General features: G+C 35.1%; 1 protein-coding gene across 3 annotated transcripts in view; it reads right to left on the bottom strand.

Moving 5' to 3' along the window:
• Positions 1–2,000: 2,000 nt before the first annotated feature.
• dmd.1.S (dystrophin, gene 1 S homeolog) overlaps positions 2,001–20,668 on the bottom strand; it is a 935,293-nt gene continuing 916,625 nt past the window's right edge. For all 3 annotated transcript variants that reach the window (XM_041584187.1, XM_041584188.1, XM_018249734.2), the window contains 2 exons: positions 17,239–17,331; positions 2,001–3,190 (listed from right to left, as the gene is read on the bottom strand). In XM_041584187.1, coding sequence (XP_041440121.1) covers positions 3,093–3,190; positions 17,239–17,331 — 191 coding nt within the window. In that variant the 3' untranslated portion in view covers positions 2,001–3,092. The remainder of the gene's footprint in view (positions 3,191–17,238; positions 17,332–20,668) is intronic.

The raw sequence follows: 20,668 nt of genomic DNA, 5'->3' as shown, positions 1-20,668 counted from the left end.
CAAGTGCAATTTCAGAACATAGGACAGAAGAGGGGATGTAAATAAAGACCCACACAGCTAAATCTTTGGTAACCAACACCTTGGCAATATTTATAATTTAGGACTGCAAGGCTTTTTATGGAACCTTTTTCTTTGCTATTTTCATTACATTTTGTACAGAGCGGCTAGTGCATAGAACCCTGTAAACACAATATTACAGGCACAATAAGACGTTAATCTGCTAACAAAGACCCTCTAATTACTTTTTTATGGATTAACCTTAATAAGTGCTTCACAGACATTTTTGCATGACCATATAATTATTTTGATAACTAAAGGTAAGAAACCAGATTTCCCTGCTTCTGCCATTTAAACTGCTGTTATACTGTATAACATTACCGCCACATTGCAGATAAAGGATATTTCCATGTAATGTATTGTATGTAGGTATTAGATTTAATATGAAATAATATACTCAGGTTGCTCAGTAAGTCTGTGGCAGGTCCTCACTTTATCCAGATTAATGTGAACATTGTCAAATTGAATGGCTTCTTAAAGGGCAATAAATGTGCAGTTATAACAGATTATATTCCTGCAGCTCAATAATTATTACACTCCAGCAATGACAAAACAATTCCAGTGTGGGGTAATATATCACCTACTGCACATTATAATGATATTAGGAGCCATTTAAAGCTATCTCGTGCCTTTAAGTTATGAAAATTGTAGGTGACTGCCTATATATCCTTTAGTTGTATATTTGGGGAATAGTTATTTCTGAAATACTTTTTTTTATTCATTAAACACAAAATATATAAGTCACAATAAATATATAGTAGATTATATATATATATATCTGCTGCAGGAACACATTGGGGCTCATTTATATATTAAATGAGTCAAGCAATATATACCTATCGCACTCTTTGTTTAGGGGTTAGAACATTGCCAATCTGGCCTATGGTAAGTGGACTTCCAGAAAAGCGAATTCTTCACCCCACATAGTATGCATGAAATATAATGATATTATTAAAGAAAATTAAGTGGTGTGGGAGCTCACTGATTCACTCAACTAGCTTCATACAATATATGTTGCTAGACCATATTTTCAGTAACATTTATGAACATATGTCTAGCACCAGCAAGTTACTGCCTGTTCAGTTATGGCTTATATGTAATCCATTATCCAGAAAGCTCTGCATTATGAGAAGGCCACCTCCATTAGTCTCCTTTTAATAAGATAATTACATTTTTATAGAAATGATTTCCTTACTAATACTTATTAGTGGCAAAACAATCCTATTTGGTTTCATTTAAGTTTAAATAATTTTTTAGTAGACTTAAGATATGGTGATCCAAATTACTTAAACACTCCTTATCCAGAAAGCCCCAGGTTCCAAGCATTTTGGTGGCTGGTCCCTGTATTACTATCTACAAAGGCAAATGCTGATTTGTTATAAATTTATGTTATACCTTGTACATGGTGGGTGCATGTCAGAGCCTGTACTGGCATGTCTCATTGTTTCATTAAAACTATTATTTCAGCTCATTCCTAATATTGAGCTCATCTTTTTTTCTTGTAATAGGTTAAAAGGGCTCTGCAATGGAAACAGCTCGCTTAGAGAATTTAAACAGCCTTGGATCACCAATTTTAAAAAATGTTCTAGATTGGTAGGAATGCAAATGATATTGAATACCTAAGAAGTTTTTATTGAATGAAAGTCTGGCTCATACAGTTTCGACTGTTTTATTTTTTGTATATGAATATACTTTTTTTTTTTTATAGTAACCTTTGAAATGAAGACTGCTGTCCCATTCTGGGGGTGTAATTATGGGATCAGTTATCAACCCACAGTTATGTGCCTTAGACCTTTTTGTAAGTCAAGAGTAAGAATAAGATTTATTTAGATGTATATAACGCTATAGTAATGTAACCAGGAAAAAAGCTAAAGGAATAGAATAACCATTTCAAGAAATACTAAACTAATGCAATAAACCACAGAGATTTCCAGTTTTTACAATGTTGCTATGAATTAGCAATGACTCCAATTTTTTGTCTAACTATTCATAATAGCATAGTTTTCTGAAAACTAAAATAACTTGAGCATGACCAGCTGTAGTATCCGTATTAATATATTGTTTGCTAGATTTATTTTATATGCATTTTTGTAGAACCAAAAAGGGAATATAAGTTTATCAATATGTTGCATTTAGATAGTAGAAGAAAACATACAAAGTTTGTGCAAATAGAGTAACATGTTCCCTTTAAAAGAGAAAAAAGTGGCTGACCCTGGACCCATTCTCCTGTTTGAAATAGTGATGACTATAGCAAATTATATGAGAGATTTTAGGCCAATGGCTGATTTTGGTGGTGACCAATGGCTCCTGGTATGCCAGCTAGTGCCTCCTCAATACACTGTTCAGACAGTGGTACTTTGACCTGCCTTGTTTCCATAAATCCTTTCAGGGGTTTGCCCTAGGAGGGGGTGGGTACTTTTGGATGATTTGATGCCACTCCCCATGCTTCTAAAACGTCCTGGGCTTCAAATCACCCAAAATTCCCCCATGTGCCATTGCTGTTAAAGTGGGAATTTGTTGCTATAAATATCACGTTTCTCACCCATAAAACGAAAAACACACACAATGGATATTATTTTTCACAGTTACAAAGCCAAAGTGTTTCTAAAGTCAATGCACGGCCTTAGGTTTTTTTTTTTATTCTTGTTTTTTTTTTCCAAAGAGTTATTTTATTATATAAACAAGTAATTTATATTATAAAGCACACTTTTAGTTTACAATCTTTCTTATAACTGATATAAATTTTTTTTAAAGAACCCAAAATTGCCTTCCATAAAAAGAAATGGCAAGTTTTATTTTATTTAAGCTATTAAGATTTTACATGTAGTTTTCTCATAGTTTTGTACAATTGCATAGACATTGAAAACCTGCCATTGTTACCAAAACAATAACAGACTTAAGAAACTACTAAAATCTACAGTATTGTACCACTACCCTTCACAAAAATAGATATTTTCTTGTAAACTCTTACAGTCTAATCCCCTTTTGTTGTACGAATGTCATATATAAAAACACATGCGTTGTGATTGGAACGGTCATTCTAACACCTCATCATCAGTCATAACAGTAACTAAGGTTTCCATCGCTCTTCCCAAATCATCCACCATGTGGAAAAGGCTGCCTACATTGGTTCCTGAAAAACAAAACAGAAAACAAAGTTGTAATAAGCGAGGTGCTATTAATATAGTGATTAAATACTGCAAGCAATGCTAATAACTATGAAAATGTTATTCAATGTATGACTACTTCTAACAGAATCTAACACATGCAAAAACAAATGAAATAAGAAAATAGTGACTGAGATAATGCATGGACACTTTACAGAGAGAACGTAACCAGTTTTATTAATCCCTGCTCCAGCAGAGCTAACAATCTACTTTTGCTACCACATGCACAAAAACACACAAACACCAATGTCAGTTTCATATGTTTTACGTCTTTCTGTGGACAGCTAAGTGTAAGAGAGCACATTACATACAGAATATTTTCTCCACATTTTTGAATGTACACATAGGAGTTTGTTTTAAGTACTGCATGGGAAAATATTTAATGAATGTCTGAGAGCAATGCCATTCATATAGAACCTATTTCATAAATTTTAATAATGTTACCATGATCCAGCTTGTCAGACCTATTGACCCAATTGCAGAAAAATTTGTAATATAGTTACATAATTAGATTGGGTTGATAAAAGACCAAAGCCCATCAAGTTCAGCCCGTCAAAATGAAACCCAGCATCCATACATGCACACACTGACCCCTCCTTATACTCACATAAACTATATATACTTATACACTAACTATAGATTTTAGTATCACAATAGCCTTGGATATTATGCTTGTCCAACAAATCATCCAAGCCACTCTTAAAGGCATTAACAGAATCAGCCATCACAACATCATCCGGCATTGCATTCCTCACCTACACTGCTTCAAACAAAAGTTTTTTACCTCTAGTCTGAAGACAAGGCCTTTGGTGTGGTGATACTCTTTATGGGTAAAAAGGTCCCCTGCTATTTGTCTATAATGTCCTCTAATGTACTTGTAAAGTGTTATCTTTTTTCAAGAGAAAACAACCCCAACCTTCTAACCCTCTAACCAGTTTAGAGAAGAATTAGAATTAGTCAACTTGTTATCCACAAAAACCCCTTTATCATTCTCAGATAAGGAAACCCCCAAAATACTGCCATTTAGTATATAACTTGCATTTATATTGTTTTTGTCAAAGTGCATAACCTTGCATTTATCAACATCACACCTCGTTTTCTGCCCAGTTTTCCAATTTAGTCAAATCATTCAGTGAAGTGGCAGAGGTACCGCCATTTTTTTTTTTTTTTAACAAAATCTTTTTATTGTTTTAAACAAAACACACAGCATAATGCAGTTGTTAAATAGGTGATAAAACAATAAATTACCATAGTGTCACAGAAATAGTATTACCAGTGTCATGACAAAAAACATTAATATAACATTGCAATACAGTAAGTTTGTGCAAAGCCGTCTTTTCTACTGTTTCTTAATTTTTTTTTAATATAAGAATCTATGCTCTTTAATATAACTACGTTGTATTATGATGTGAGCATGTCCCCATCGTGTTAGACCAAGCCAACCATTGTGTTTCTGAATTCCCCCTTTTAGAAATAAATCTGTAGTACAGTTGTTCCATAAAGATCTGATTATTAACCCTTTCTATAACTTCATAAATAGATGGTTGCACTGGAGATTTCCAGTTTCTTGCTATCGTAAATCTAGCAGCTGTTAGTATATGTGAAAGTATTGCTACAGAATCTTTAGAAATTTCACAGATATCAATATTCAAGAGAGCTAGAGCAGGAGTTATAGAGCATGGAAATTTCAATACCTTTTGTATTAACGTTTCTATTTCTTTCCAGAATTCTACGACCACTGGGCATTTCCACCACATATGAAAACTACCTGCCGGAAGACCACAGCCTCTCCAGCATATGTTTGTCGTAGTCACACTCATTTTACTTAATCTTTGTGGAGTTAAATGCCACCTAAGCAAAATTTTCCTGCTTAATTCTACATGATTTATACAATGTGATGCTTTTTTCGGCCATCTCATGGCCTCTTCCCATTGATCTAGAGTAAATTTGGCATTGAGATCTGTTTCCCATTTAAGAAAGGAGGAAGATTTCTCCATATTGTTATTAAATAATTTGTAACAAAAGGAAAGACCCTTTATAGTAGAAGTTTGAGCATCTAAAAATTTTTGAAAGGGGGAGAAAGAATTCTCTGTTTTTTGAAAGTGTGGCTGAATTATATGTCTCAATTGTAAATAAAGAAAGAAATCATGTTTTGAAATGTCATATGTCTCCTTAATTTCTTGAAATGACCAGATATTATTTAGGGTGGTTATATCCGCTAACTTAGTAATACCATTATCCATCCATCTCGTAAATCCAGTCTGGGAAGTAATAAGTTGTATAGCTGCTATGGGAATCTCCAAAACTTGAACTTTCCACCAATCATTCTTTTGGGAAATATTTTTCCACACTTGACACATATGAGTCGTGGTTGTTAAAGCAGAAAATTGAATGTTCGGATACAAAGCTATTGCCCACATCAAATTATGAAAATTATTACAAGACATATATGATCTTTCAGTTTCTATCCATGATTTTTGAGCGGTCGAATTCCAACATAGTTTTATATTCTCAGCTATAGATGCCTCCATATATTTAAGCATATTCGGAACGCTCATACCCCCTTGATCCATTGGTCTATACATAAGATCTCTGTTAACTCTTGGAATTTTACTATTCCATATAAAATCGTGAAATATCTCTTGAAGTTTTCTAAGAATCTCTTTGTTCACTCTCAGTGGGATTGTTCTCATTAAGTAAAGAATTTTTGGAAGTATCATCATTTTAGTTGTATTTATCCTAGCTATCCACGATAGGTCCAATTGCTTATATCCTTTTATTTCTGATTTTATTTGTTGTATAAGTCCTTCATAATTCTCTTCTACCATATCAGATATGGGAAAAGTAAGTTTAATTCCTAAGTATGGAATAGACTTTTTGTTCCACTTATACGGAAAATTTACTGACAATCTCTTATATGTCTTTTTATCCACACCCATATTTAGAATCATGCATTTCCCTTCATTTATTCTATAGTAAGAAATATGTGCAAAATTTTTCAACGTTTGTTGAATAGCGGGTAAAGATGTTTCTGGATTTGAGAACAATAGTAGGACATCATCCGCAAATAAACTGATTTTATGCGTAATATCTCCCACTTTTATTCCCACTATGTTTTCATTGTCTCTAATTGCTGAAGCCAATGGCTCCATTACTAGCGCAAAAATTAGTGGGGAGAGAGGACATCCTTGACGTGTCCCATTAGAGATTAAAAATTCTCTAGAGAGAAATCCTGACGCTAGAACTCTCGCCGAAGGATGTGAGTATAGAGCCATAATAGCATCCAAAATTTGTTCCCGAAAACCAAGGACATTTAACAAGCGTCGTAAATATCCCCAGTGCACCCTATCAAAAGCCTTCTCTGCATCTAATGAAAGAAGCAGAGAAGGCTCTGCTCTTTTACTCACTATTTCTATTAGATTAATTAGTCTTCTAGTCCCATCAGGGGCTTGTCTCCCTTTTATGAATCCCACTTGATCACTATGCACTAGTTGGGGAAGAATGTCAGATAATCTAGCAGCTAAAATCTTAGCAAACACTTTTGTATCTGAATTTAATAAGGAGATGGGCCTAAAATTAGCAGGTCTATCTGGAGGTTTACCTGGTTTTGGAAGGGTAATTATCGTGGCTTGTAAAAATTCTTTAGGAAATTGTTTCTGAAATATAGAAAAATTAAATGCTTCTGACAAATATGGAGATAAGATATAACCAAATTTTTTATAGTATTCGTTTACCAAACCATCAGGACCAGGAGATTTATGAGCTTTTAGTGACTGAAATGCTAACATAACTTCCCTCTCAGTAATGGACCTATTTAATTCAAGCAGTTGGTCCTTTGTGATTTTAGGTAAATTTATCCTAGAGAGAAATTTATCTATAAGATCTTGATTTGGTTCGGGAGTATTCGTATCCAAATTTAAATTATAAAGTTTAGAGTAGAAATCAGCAAAAATATCCGCTATAATTTTAGGGTTTTGCTCTTTCATATTTTGTTTATTTAGTAAGTATGGAATTCTCTGCCTAGCTTGACTAATTTTAATACGTCTAGCTAACAAGGCAGATGCTCTATCTCCTTGATAGTAATAGTTTAGTTTCAATTTATTATACATTATCGACTGCTTATATGCAAACAGTTCTCGAAGTTGTTTTTGAGTATCTGTAATTTGTTTGCTTACACTATCAGTTGGATTCGATTTATTACTATGCTCTAATGTGTATAGTTGATTCAATAACCGGAGTTGCTCTTTAGCCTTTTGTTTTCGAATATATGCCAATTGTTGGATTGCTATACCCCTCAGATATGCTTTATGCGCTAACCAAAGAGTCATATACGATGTATCATCGTTATCATTAAACTTAAAGTATTCCTCTAGAGCAGTTTTAAGTGTCTCATAGAATTTACTATCATTCAGCCAATATGAATTAAGTCTCCACATACCTGGCTCTTTAAAATTAAACTGTTCTTTAATTTCCATTGAGATAGGGGCATGATCAGACCAAGTTATATGACCAATGCTAGTTTTATGAATTTTCTGCAGTAACCATTTATCAGTCAAGAATAGATCGATACGTGAATACATATTATGAACAGGTGAGAAGAAGGTAAAGTCTCTTTCTCCTTGGTGATAACATCTCCAAGCATCAAAGAGTTCTTCTCTATGTAAAAGTTGTGCTAAGTTTGATTTAGCGCGTTTTTTGAAGGGTGAGCAATCTACAATGGGGTGTACTGTCTTGTTAAAGTCTCCACATATAATTAAAGAGCCTTTTTGTTCCAGTTTAGCTTTTTGTATCACTTTCTCCAGAAAATTGATTTGACCTGTATTTGGACTATACACATTAACAATTGTATAAGGAGAATTATTAATCTGGCATAATAAAATGATATATCTACCCTGTGGATCTAAAATTACCCTGTCTTGCTTATAAGAGACTGAGTTTTTAATTGCAATAAGTACGCCACATTTTTTTGCCGCAAGTGAAGCTGAGAGAATTACTGGAAAATTTCGATGAGAGCATTTAGGAGGTTTATTCCTATGGAAGTGTGTCTCTTGGATGCAAACTATGTCAGCCTTACACGTTAAAATATCCTTCCACATTAAAGACCTTTTCATAGGGTTATTTAACCCTTTAACATTAAGAGATAATATTTTAAACACCATTGTAAACCAATTGACTTATACTCAACAGATCATCCTGATGTACATCGAGAACCTCACCATAGGAATATCTCATTGAACATATGGTACGGCCTAATGCCTTAATGATATATTCAGCACCAGCATATAATATCGCTAAAAACTTTCCAATATATAACACTGGTATTGCACATTTAACTAATGCATATTTAAGATTTAAAGTAGTTAACTTCAACTTGACAAAACACCAAAACTCATGGTGTAAAAAGAAACTTAAAAACCAAAAAATTTGGGATATCAAATATATCCCTACGCACATTGTAGATACTTTTACTCTCCCACAATAGGGAATGTAAAGAAAACCTTTTTATAACTATAATCCGTAAGCCGGAAAAATGGGGGGTAGACCGCAGATCATAAAGTGAAAGGAGGGAAAAAAAAAAAAATTTTTAAGCAAAGAAAAGTTACCAAATACTACTCAGGCATCCTTCAGGCAATAACGTAAGGAGGACCCAAAATTACAAAGCCACTGGCAAAGGAAGGAAAAAATTTAGTCAAGTATTAAGTCCCAATCTTCTTTGAGGAGTCATAGACCAACCACTATCCACCTGTCTACGACGTTTTGCTGGAGTTGCACATGGAGAATCAGAAGCATCGATCATATTCCAAGCTTGTAAAAGATTAAATGCCTCCTCAACCGTGAAAACTGTATGTTGTGATCCATTTCGCGTAATAATCAGTTTCACTGGAAAACCCCATTTATACATGACATTGGCATTCCGTAGGGCCTTGGTGATTATAGCAAATTCTCTCCTTTTGGCAAGCGTGGCAGGAGAAAGATCAGCAAAAATCACAATATCCTTATACGGCTCTGGAAATTGAGGATTGGCTTTAGAGAATAGCATAAGAGCCTCTTTAATATGAAAAAAGTGAATTCTCACAATTATGTCTCGTGGCAAAGATGCTGAAAGACCCTTTGGTTTGGGTATTCTATGAATTCTATCCAGAATAAGATCGTTCTCTTTCACATTAGGCAAACAAGCTTTGAGAAACTCCTGGAAAAAAGCATGAAGTTGATCTGCAGGCACATCCTCTGATAGCCCTCTTAGTCTGACATTATTACGTCTGGATCTATCTTCCAGGTCTGCAACTTTTGCTTTAAGTGTAGAAACTTCATCCTCTAGCATCTCGTTTGCATCAATTAAATCGTTATGTGATTTTGCAAACTCCCCCATTTTTGATTCTACATGTGCAGTACGATCTCCTAATTGTGACAGTTCAATTTTAAACTCCGTCATTAAATGCTTTAACTCACCCAGCATAGCTCCTTTCATCGCTTGGAGGAGTTGTTTCATTCTTTGTTCGGTGACAGGAGACCCTGGGGAAGAAGTATCATCCATAGAAATCAAATCTGTACTCGAGTCATGCAGTTCTGTAGCAAGAGTAGCTCCTGCGTGTGTTGTGGCAGTTGCGGATCTTCCGCCATTTTGGATAGGCCGCGATCTATTATCCATTGCGGGAAAGAATTCTGTAAGTTTCATCGGGCTACCTTTTTTCCTCGTTCTCCCCATCTCTGGAACCACCTCGATAATCTCCAGAATCAGGAAGCCAAAGTAGGTACAATCCTTTCGTTGAGCCGCTTCTGATAGCCTGAAGGAGCGGAGCTCACGGAACTTGCGTCTGTTCACTGAGACATGCAGGCCACGCCCCGAGGTACCGCCATTTTTTGTAAACTATATTTTAGCCAGTTCTCTATTCATGTACAAATACTGTGTTGCCTTGTATTGAATACTTAAGCAAAGTCTAAGTGATCACATCCACTGCCTTCCCAGAATCAAGGTCCCTGCTCACCTTCTCATAAAAGGAAATTAAATTAGTCTGGCAAGATATATTACACATAAAACCATGGTGGCGAAAACACATAGTATTATATTTTGCAATGAAGTCCAGTATCTTATCCCTTAATACATCTTTGAAAAGCTTTCCTACCACTGATGTCAAACTAACCAGCCTATGGTTTTGAGGCTGAGAACAAGATCCCTTTAGCACTACACCAGTTTCTAAGCACCATGTCAGACCTCAGCGAATCATGAAAAATTTAGTAAAGCAGTTTGGCAATCACAGAGCTAAGCTCTCCAAGTACCCTGGGATGAATACCATCCGGTCCCGGACCTTTGTTTACTTAACATGTTCTAGTCTTTTTTGAATTTCCTCATGCGTGAACCATGCAACATTAGTTGTAATATATCTAAATCTAACATATTTTACGAACTCACACATTAAAATCCTGATTATATCTCTTGAACTGAAGAGAAAACTGAGAAGTAAAAGGCACTAGTCATATCCAGTTTATCAAGGCTTAATACAAGTGTCAGATTATAGGACATTATCCCTTTTCTTACATTTACAGAAGGCTGGGTATTTTTCACATATCCGCCACATTTGACGTAATGATCAACATTCTGTATTACTACTTTTCTTTTTCAACAAGAGTAAAGTAATTGACCCAAAATAAGTTGTCCTTCATACAGTTTTTAAAGTATATGACATTTGCTCTAACTTCTAATTGTTCCTTACTGCAAAGTTTAATGGAACCAATTTAGAAAATGTTAATTTTGTATTTCCAATGTATTAAAAGGAAGAGGGTTATTTACTAAACTCCAAATGCAAAAATCACAAAAAAATTTAGATTTTTTTTTTTTATAAAATCTGACTAACAAAATCACGATTTTTTTCAGAATTTATTAAACCCAGAGGATGGAAAAGTCAGAATCTGAAAATCCGTCATCTCAGACCTGTCGAGGTTGCATATAAGTCAATGGGAGAAGTCCCAATGATTTTTTGATGTGCACTGGGTTTCGGGCAATACCCTGAAGTTTTCTGAGTTTTCGGGTGAAAATTACGAAAAAATCGTGAAAACATATGAAAAAGTCAGATAAATTTGTGAAAATCAGTTTTTTTAGATCATAATTTGTAGCAGAAAATATTGAGATAAATTTGGACTTTCATAAATAACCCCCTAAGTGTTATTGATTGTTTGGGAGAGTGAGCGTGCTTGGGAGTGAGAGCTATACTGATCAACTCAATTGTTTCCACTTGCAGCCTTTTCCAAAACCAAGCCAGTGTTAATGTACAGTAATGGAAACAGAATATACCCTAGTGCAGCAACAGACTGGCAAAGTGGCTGGTTCCTTTAAAGGGCACATTGATCCCTGTAGTCATCTGTATAATAGTGGACCAGGGATCAGGTTCTGTGCCTTGCAGCTTTACCTAAAATAAATATCTCATGAATATCCAAATGCTGAAAATTATTTGAGGTACTTCATTTAATTAAACACAAATAAAAAGATACCGTGCATGCCATTTATATTCAAACAGAAAACTGATATATATAGTGAAAAAGGGCATGTTTTGACAAATAAACAAAGTAGGGATGCATCATATTCAGAGTTTGGTTTGGCTGAAGTCCAGCACGCTTTCAAGGATTCAGATGAGACAGTGCCTTGCAGAACGAAACCCGAACCCTTATTGTTATGTGACTAAAGTTTCGGACAACTGAAAGTGACAATTTTCTCAGAAAATTTCTCAGTGAATAAGAAAATTAGGGTTTGGATTACGAATCAAGTGCATCACTAACATAACACAAACAGTTTAGCCATGTAAAAAACGTTAGTAGGTACTAAGAACTCAAAACTCACAGGGAATGCAATCATTAATAGCGACTCTAAGCAAATACTTCAATTTATAGCTTTCCTGGATAATATATTTCACTGCAGCCAGCAGGAATTGCCACTTGAAAAACACTTCAAATGTCTAATCGTGCTTCTGCAATCTTGTGCACTAATGCTATTCAAGTATATTACCACAGTGATACCCTGTTTGATGGTGGAAAAAAAGGTATTTTAGGGGGCTCATTTATAGTAAAATAATGAGGTGCATTGGGGCTCATTTATCAACACTGGGCAAATTTGCCCATAGGCAAGTAACAAATGGCAACCAATGAAATTGTTGCATTTTTTCTATTTGCAGCTGGCTGAAAAAAAAAAAGCCAATCGCTGCTTGGTTGCTATGGTTACTGCCCATGTGCAAATTTACCCAGTGTTGAAAAATGAGCCCCTCCGTGTACACACAAACATCCCCCCCCCAACACATTTGCATTTACACATATAAGGGCAATCTGCTATAACACATGCTTTGGCAGAATCATTCTTAATATTTAGCTAGGACATCATATCTCTAGGTTACAGGTGAAGAGGCCTCTGCCAACACAGAAAACCTGGATTAAATGTCAGCTGTTGGTGGAGATAGAGGGTTCTGGTAGTTCTTTAACAACCAATTGAGACCTATGTCCTGGGCAATATTAATGAATATAGCTGAATTTTAACAATTCAGTAATGTATTATGTCCTTCTCCGTGATCTCCAGACCCCCTACAAAGCCATCCCTCAGATGGCAAGTGTCTCCAAACAAATAACTTCTCTGCCTTATGATAAAATCAGTCCTACTAAGTGGCCACAAATACACTACAGTTTGCTTGATGATTGTTTAGAGAGGCAGAGGACACTTGTATGTATGAATGCAAATATACAGAAAATTTATATTTTGTGCACACAATTTATCCCCACTCTTCCTCTGTTGTAAAAAGATGAAAAAATAAAGGAAAAAAAACTAGAGGCTTTTAGAAATGATTAACTTCAACCAGCACATTTTTTTATCTCTGATTTTTAAAAAAGAATATAGTGGTTATTTCCATAAAATACACATTATAAATTCCTTTCATGGAAATAGCTATGCAATATGTATGAACATTATTTGCAATTCCAGGACATCGTGGAAATATACTTATAAATAGATAACATCTTTATGACTTAAGCTTCCCAGATATTTGCTGCTGTTCCACTAATGGTTGAGAGGTACTAAATATTAGCACAACAGAGCACTTGTGGAAAATGCACTTTGTTAAAGAGACTGGTAGCTGCACAAATGCCAGACCCACAATGTGGGATGTGACAGACATGAAGCAGCATGGCAGTGAGCCCAGTTCTCACTAACCTCTCTCATTTGCTTTCCTGGGACACTTCTTCCTTGTATTGAGAGGAAGAGGTAGAAGAAGGAAAGGAAAAAAAAGTCAACCAGTCACAATTTTTACGTTTTTCACAAAGAGTTTTATCAAAGAGTGAAGTTAGAGATTGCTGCAGTCCTCTAGAGTGAAACTCCGCCACTCTCCATTCATTTCTATGGGATTTTGAAGGGCAAATTTATCAAAGGATAAACTTTCACCCATCGGTAAATACTCTTTTAAAATCCCATTGAAATGAATGGAGAGTGGCGGAATTTCACTCTAGAGGACTGCGGCAATCTCTTCACTCTTTGATAAATATACCCTTTGTATCGGTCTTTTTTGGTGGTTATAAGTAACAGGATAATAGAAGGCACACCAACTGCTCACTGCGCACCATTCTGGTGGAAACTCCATTTATAACAATTTCTTTCTGTTGTGTACCATTTCACAGTATAGTAAATTGCTTGTATTAATAGGAACAAAAAACACCAGCTGTCCCAATAGCATTATTTTTTTCAGCCTACAAATGTTTTAACTATAAATTAATTCTATGTATAAGAAGGCACATTTGAAACTAATAAAATGTATATGCTGTAACGCTACATATTTTTTCTACTATGGAAATGATCACTTTGGTTCATGCCCCCTTGATATCATACCACATCCTTATACAACAAAGCCACGCCCATTTCTTGCATGTTGTGATGGGTACATAATGCAATATCTTTGCCATCATTGTGATGCACAGGCATTTTGTAGCTCAGTGGGTAGGGGACAAGCTGCTCAAATTCACCCTTTCATTCACTTGAATTCCAATTACCTGAAAATGGCTGGTACATGTACACTTTCTTGATAATTGATCAAAAATGCTGCATGCCATATATATATATATATATATATATATATATATATATATATATATATATATATATATATATATATATATATATATATATATATATATATATATATATATATATATATATATATATATATATATATATATATATATATAGTCACCTAGAGAACGTATACCAGGTGATTTCAGGCATTTCCCATTATAATGAATGAAGGGATATTTTTGAGTGTTCTGTCCTCAACCAACTCAGCTACGAAACTCTATAAATGTCATTGTGTGTTACTGCCCTAAAACTACAAGCTGAGCAAGAAATAACTTCATAGATAAATAAAACTGTTGTGCAGAAAGCCATGTCTGTGCATTTTTGTGTGTGTTCATTGGCATAACTAAAACATTGCCATCAAAATTAGCAAGAAATAATTTTGAAATGTTTGCTTTGTTACAAAAAGCAATAATGTTTGAACTGATGCAGTATCTCCATTTAAAGTAAAATTTGGGGTGACGGTTTTCTGTCCTAGATAAACCTTAAATATAAGCCTCAAAGTTAAATTAAGATGACAACTGGGTTGAAAATTATTAACGGTCTTAGAAATTGTGGGCTGAATGGGGGGGGCAACCAAAGTTGGACATCCATGGGGGTGTGAACTAAAACGTTCCCTACAACCAACTGCCCTAAAAATGTCATAATTTTCCCAACGTTATCAAAAAATAAACACAAAACATTAAAAACCTTCATTTATTTGTCTTGAGCTTTTTAAACAGACTTTATGCAGGATCAGGTTCTGCACCAGGCAAACAACTGAAACTCTTTTTGTGACCAAGTGATTTATATCCATTTTTTATGTGCAGACATTTTCTTCCATGGCTTTAATCTGTCAGGGTTAAAATAAATGACTGAGGTGGTATTTAATCACATAGTTCCCCTGAACAGCAGACCTCTGGCTTTGACATCTGTTTTGATTAATACGGCAGCTGTAACAGTTAGCTGTAGCAGATGTGGTTCTGCAGTGTGCAATGAAGCTCCGAAACTTTGCATGAAAAAGTTTGAGAGAACAGACTGGTGGATAAAGGACAATAAAAAGAGTGCCCCTCCAGAATTTCATAGAAAAGCATCTGAAGCCATGACAGCATTAAATGTTTTCTCATCTTCAGTAATTAAGAAGCAGTTCTATGGAATCAGTTCTATGCAGACATTCCAATCTGAGCAGTGGGATGATGTATGCATAGGAGGAGGACTTTACTCAGTAACAATGAACATTTTGTTCCTCAAAATATATTACTACTAAACATCAGGCAATACTCATATTTCCCTGTAAACCAAATACTGTAGGATACTAATGAGCAGTTTGCAGAGACATGCAACTAAAGTGGTAAAAAGTGGTAGAGGATTTAAACTATGAAAAATGACAGTTGCTAGAGGACGTGATTACTCTACAATTAGTATAGATATCGGTACTGTATATATAGTTTATATGACTGTACTGAGGGGGTAATGGAATTAAGCATAATAAATGTCTAACATTTTTTCTAGGGATGCACCAAACCCATTGGTAAAGATATGGCCAAAAACAGAATCCTTAGATTCCCAATTTGCGTATTCAAAATAAAGAAATAGCATCAATAGTGTCATAAACACTGGAAAAAAATGGCCATATTCCTTTGTCAAGTCACATGACTTTTATGAGTTTGGATTCAGCTTGGCCAAGCTCAATCCAAACCATGAAACTGGGCGTGGGACTGAACAAATAAATGCAACAACTAGTAGGATTTGAGAAGATTAGCAAGTGGATTGTATAGGATAGCCCCTTCGTAATGCCAAAGCTGTAACAGATGTGGTGTAGCAACTAAGTTAGGTGGAGATGCCTATTGGCTGGAAGAATTATAAACCATATTAAAGGTGATAGGTGTCCACTTGAACCCAACCTCAGAGTTGGCTATATGGCCATGTGATGACTCACAATCATCATTTTGTACCCATCCAGCAAAGCCTATACCAGATGATTATAATCAGAAAAAAACATAGCTCCCCTTGTCTCGTAATATGTGAGCAAATGAGTTTATGTAGGGGCACGCATAAAACATCTGTATATCTTGTATGGCTGACTCAACAAAAACTCTTCTTTCAGTTCTTAGGACCTTCACTCTGGCCCTGGGCTTCTTGAAAAAGAACTGGACTTTTACTCTAGAAGTTCTGATTTGACTGTACACAACCCAGGACGATGACAAAGATGCCAGCATGAAGCTTGCAAGTGCTACTGGCTCATGTGTTTTCCCAGTTAGGATGAATACTAGCCCAGGGTCTGCGGTAAGCAGTATTTCAGCCTTTTCTTTTCCCTTAAAGGTGTGAGCTGGGTCAGTACAGAAATGCATTTTTGGATTCACAACCCTTTTAAAGCTTCCTAACATTTGGCATTAAATTCAACATGTAACATACTTGCAACAGTTGCTATGCAGCCTCAACTTATAGTTCAGGTAAAGTTTCAAAATCCCTTCCTGGATAGTTTCTTATTTTTCTTTGCCAACTAACATTTTTGTCTTTAAACAGATTATCAATATTACAACAAACACTGCAGAAGAAAATCTTTTCTTGCTATTAGCAAGCTGATGTTATGGGTAAAAACCAGTAGGATTTTGTAGTTTGAGCACATTTTTTAAGTTTGTAATAGGGTAAAAAATGTTACAAAAGGCCACAATTTCAATAAAACCAGATGCCTCGAGCTCAACTGCTTACTAAAGCATATTGATTTGTTTCCCTGGAAATACTGAGAAAAGCAAACAGAAATTCTCAATAATCAGTGGGGCTTGCTTGTTTATAAACCAAGAGGGAAAGGGAGAAGAAACTGAAAGAAGAAAACTTTACCTGACAATAAAAGTGTAAAGGCTGCACTGGGTCAGTGTTAATTTGTTTTCAAGAGACCAAATGAACCTCAGCTTTTCCCATAATTACTATTTTATTTACCTCGTGCAGTTGGGAAGGAGTTGTTTAGCTGTTCCATCACTTCTTCTAGGCCAGTGCTTGAGTCATGAGGAGGGCTGAGGAGATCATCCTCACCTGAAATAAGCATAGTGAGACCATGATTCTTCAACCTACCCTGTAGTACAACATATGACGTACTGTAGATAACTAATTTATCTTTCTCACAATATGTCTGGGTTATATAATATATTTATTTATTGTTCTATTGGAAACCCACTCATGGACACGATTGCATAGGTTAAGCAGTAAATTACTGAAACAGATATTTTTTCTAAATATGTTTTTTCAAACAGAGTATAATCTTTAGATAGGCTGTGTATAATAAGTGTATAAAAAAAGTGCTTTTCTGCTATAGTCTATGGGAAATCCCTGTGTGAAAGTGTACAGCACTGTCAGCTCATACTTCAGCTGCAAATATACAAATGTTTGAGCTTGTTCGAGGTTTTGAAGTCACCATGCCTTTATACGTCTTGAGGCAAAAATAATAATCAGATTTAACAGAAAACGGTATAATTTTTCCCTTAAACAAAATTCAATTTAAGGCCACAAAGGAAACCAACTGTATGCATGAGATGCAATATCACAATGTTTTGATGCTATATATTATTCTTATTTTTTTACTAAAACTATTTGATACTGAAAATATATTGCATTAATAATGTTAATAAGTGCAAAGGATGGTTGTGAAGGCATATACCCGATCAGAATTGCATTTTAGATGTACGTAAAGTTTTGGTCCGTGATTAGATCAGCTTGTAAGCAATGTTTGTGTGTTTATGTTGAAGGACAAGTCGGTATTTGCTTTCAATGACTTTCACATGTTTCAGGTAGATTTCAAATTCCTTCATTCACCCTAGTCTCCGAAAGTAAATGAAGCATTAACATGTCCTAGACACGACTCCTTTGCCAAAGATTTCTTGGTATGTTTCCAGCAGAAGAGGTTACCTTGTAGCTATGACATAATAAGTTTATTAAAGCGGCAATCTTCTGCCATTTCCTTTTTCTCCAGATTTACTTTGCAACTTTTCAAACAGTATCACATGTTTTGAGATTCATAAAGCAAAAAAATGAAATACGTAGGTATCTTTAGCAAATCTTTCTATGTTCTAGTGATGCTCCCACTAATAAACTAGTGCAAACATACATGCTTATTGAAATCTATCTTTAACAGTCTCCATACAGATGATCCTTGTTTCTCTTTGTAATACCTTTCAGGAAAAATATACTGAGCTGGCATATACTCTGTATACAGCTAAGTGTGGGTGATACTTATGTAGAATTGTTAATATAGGTATAGGATCTGGAATGCATGCAATAATTTGGGTCATCAAGTCTTCTAAAAATTATTTTAACTATTAATTAAATTAATTTAATAATTAATTAAATGAGCCCAATAGGATTGTTTTGTCTCTGATAAGGATTGAATATATCTTATTTGGATGTAATGTACTGTTTTATTATTACAGAGAAAAGGGAAATCATTTTAGAATTATTTGCTTAAAATGGACTAATGAGAGTTAGGCTTCCCGTAATTCAGAGCTTTCTGGATAACAGGTTTCTGGATATATTGTAGGAAACAGCCCATGGAAAAAAACATGAATGTCTCCCTAAGATCAAGTACTTTTTAAAGTCTATTCTGCATAGAGAGATACTGCAACTCATAAGCCACCTAAGCTGCTTCAGTAAACTAAAGAGCATTCTATTTTTATACTGAACACCATGAATGTGTTTGAATTTAAATGTCTTTACAGATTGCTTGCAATGTTAACACCTGAAGCACATGAATTCTCATTACAATATTCAGAAAACTGAAAAAGCAACAGTAAGCGCATAAAATTGCTGTATGATTAGTGTTTGGATGCATTAATCCTTTCCAGGTATTTCAGATGCATTAGAACAGGCTGTTCAGACAATCTGCAATGGTGGGATGAACACTTCTTCTTTTGTGACTTTAGATGGGTTTGAATTTGAATATAACAAGTTCAATGGAATTAGTTTGAAGGAGGATAAAGTCTGACTATTAATAAATAGATGACAGAGTTGACATTTTCCACTAAACGATTAAACACCTGTATTCAAAATAAGCCCAATAAAAAGCGCTAATGCAGAAATGCATTCTGTTTTACGTTAAAAATGTGTATTGTTTTAAGATGTTTTAATTCAACATCAGATCCTGCATGCTTGGTGCTCCAGAGAAATTTTGGAAAGGGGAGTAGGTTATCACACTACTCTGCACAGCATAATGAAGTCCTTCTTAAGGGCATGGACACACTGGGCGATTTGGGAAGATTTAGTCGCCTGGTGACTAATCGCTGCAACTTTCTCCGACCAATCTTCCCCGAATGCCTTCCCTCGCTCTGCGCCTGGCTAAAATGAAAAGTCGCTGGCGCTAATCACATGCAGCGATTCGTTTTCCGAAGTCGCCCGAAGTTTCCTTGTGAGACTATAGAGTATCTTCTAAATCTGTTAGAACTATGTAACACCGAACAAGAAGATAGTCGTATCCAGTTCTTTCTAACACAACCTTTCTACCTTTACAGCTAGGCATTAGTATATAATAAAATAACAAAGCATCAATATACTTTAATATTGAAAGATGAAAAGCAAGCAGAAATAAAAACTACTTGTTATATTATAGTACTTGTTCACTATAATTTGGTACAATATCTACTGTATATCCAGTCTCTGAGAAGGTATTTGAAAAATGAACATTTTCTGAGAAAAGATGTAGCAGGAATCATGGATTATACTATATAACCCCCTATGGAACAATGGATAAAATGAAATACTAAACAAAATCTAGCAGTTGATTATTTTGTGTAAGCATATGCCCAAGAATGAATCTGATCCTGTACCTGGAATGCTCAGTCTCTCGCAGACGATTCAAAATACACTACATACAAGTCATTAATGTTTCTGTCCTTCAAATATTTCCATTATTACACTGGAGAAATAGAATAATCATAGACCTAGTGATTGCTACTCTCTGTAATTACACTTCCATTTCCATTATTTAATAATCTAAAGCCAAGCGGCTGCTACAACAGACACTAGCTCAAAAAAAAAAAGAAGCCATAATTGGTTCATAAATATGCAAAATAATAATAGTCATAATTATTAGTATTGACAGAGAAAGAGCAAGCACACTTATAATTGGGTGCAGAGCTGCCCACAGTGCTTGTCCTCCAGTGCTTTGCTAACAAAGTTTAGTGCTTGAATCCAAGGTAGAATAAAGGGAAACCAAGGCCCTGGCAAACTAAATAATAGTTGTAAGGAACTGCCTGAGAGCTGCCATACTCTGTATTATAAACAGTATATCATTGTATATTGCTTGCCTAACAGATGCCTTATATTACATGTAGATAGGACCCAGCGAGCATTCATCTGCAAAGAAGTAGTGAGGAGCAGCTCA

Source organism: Xenopus laevis, chromosome 2S, assembly GCF_017654675.1.
Source record: "Xenopus laevis strain J_2021 chromosome 2S, Xenopus_laevis_v10.1, whole genome shotgun sequence".
NCBI lineage: Eukaryota > Metazoa > Chordata > Amphibia > Anura > Pipidae > Xenopus > Xenopus laevis.
Note: the sequence above shows the minus strand (reverse complement) of the source record. Positions and strands in the feature narration are given on the sequence as shown.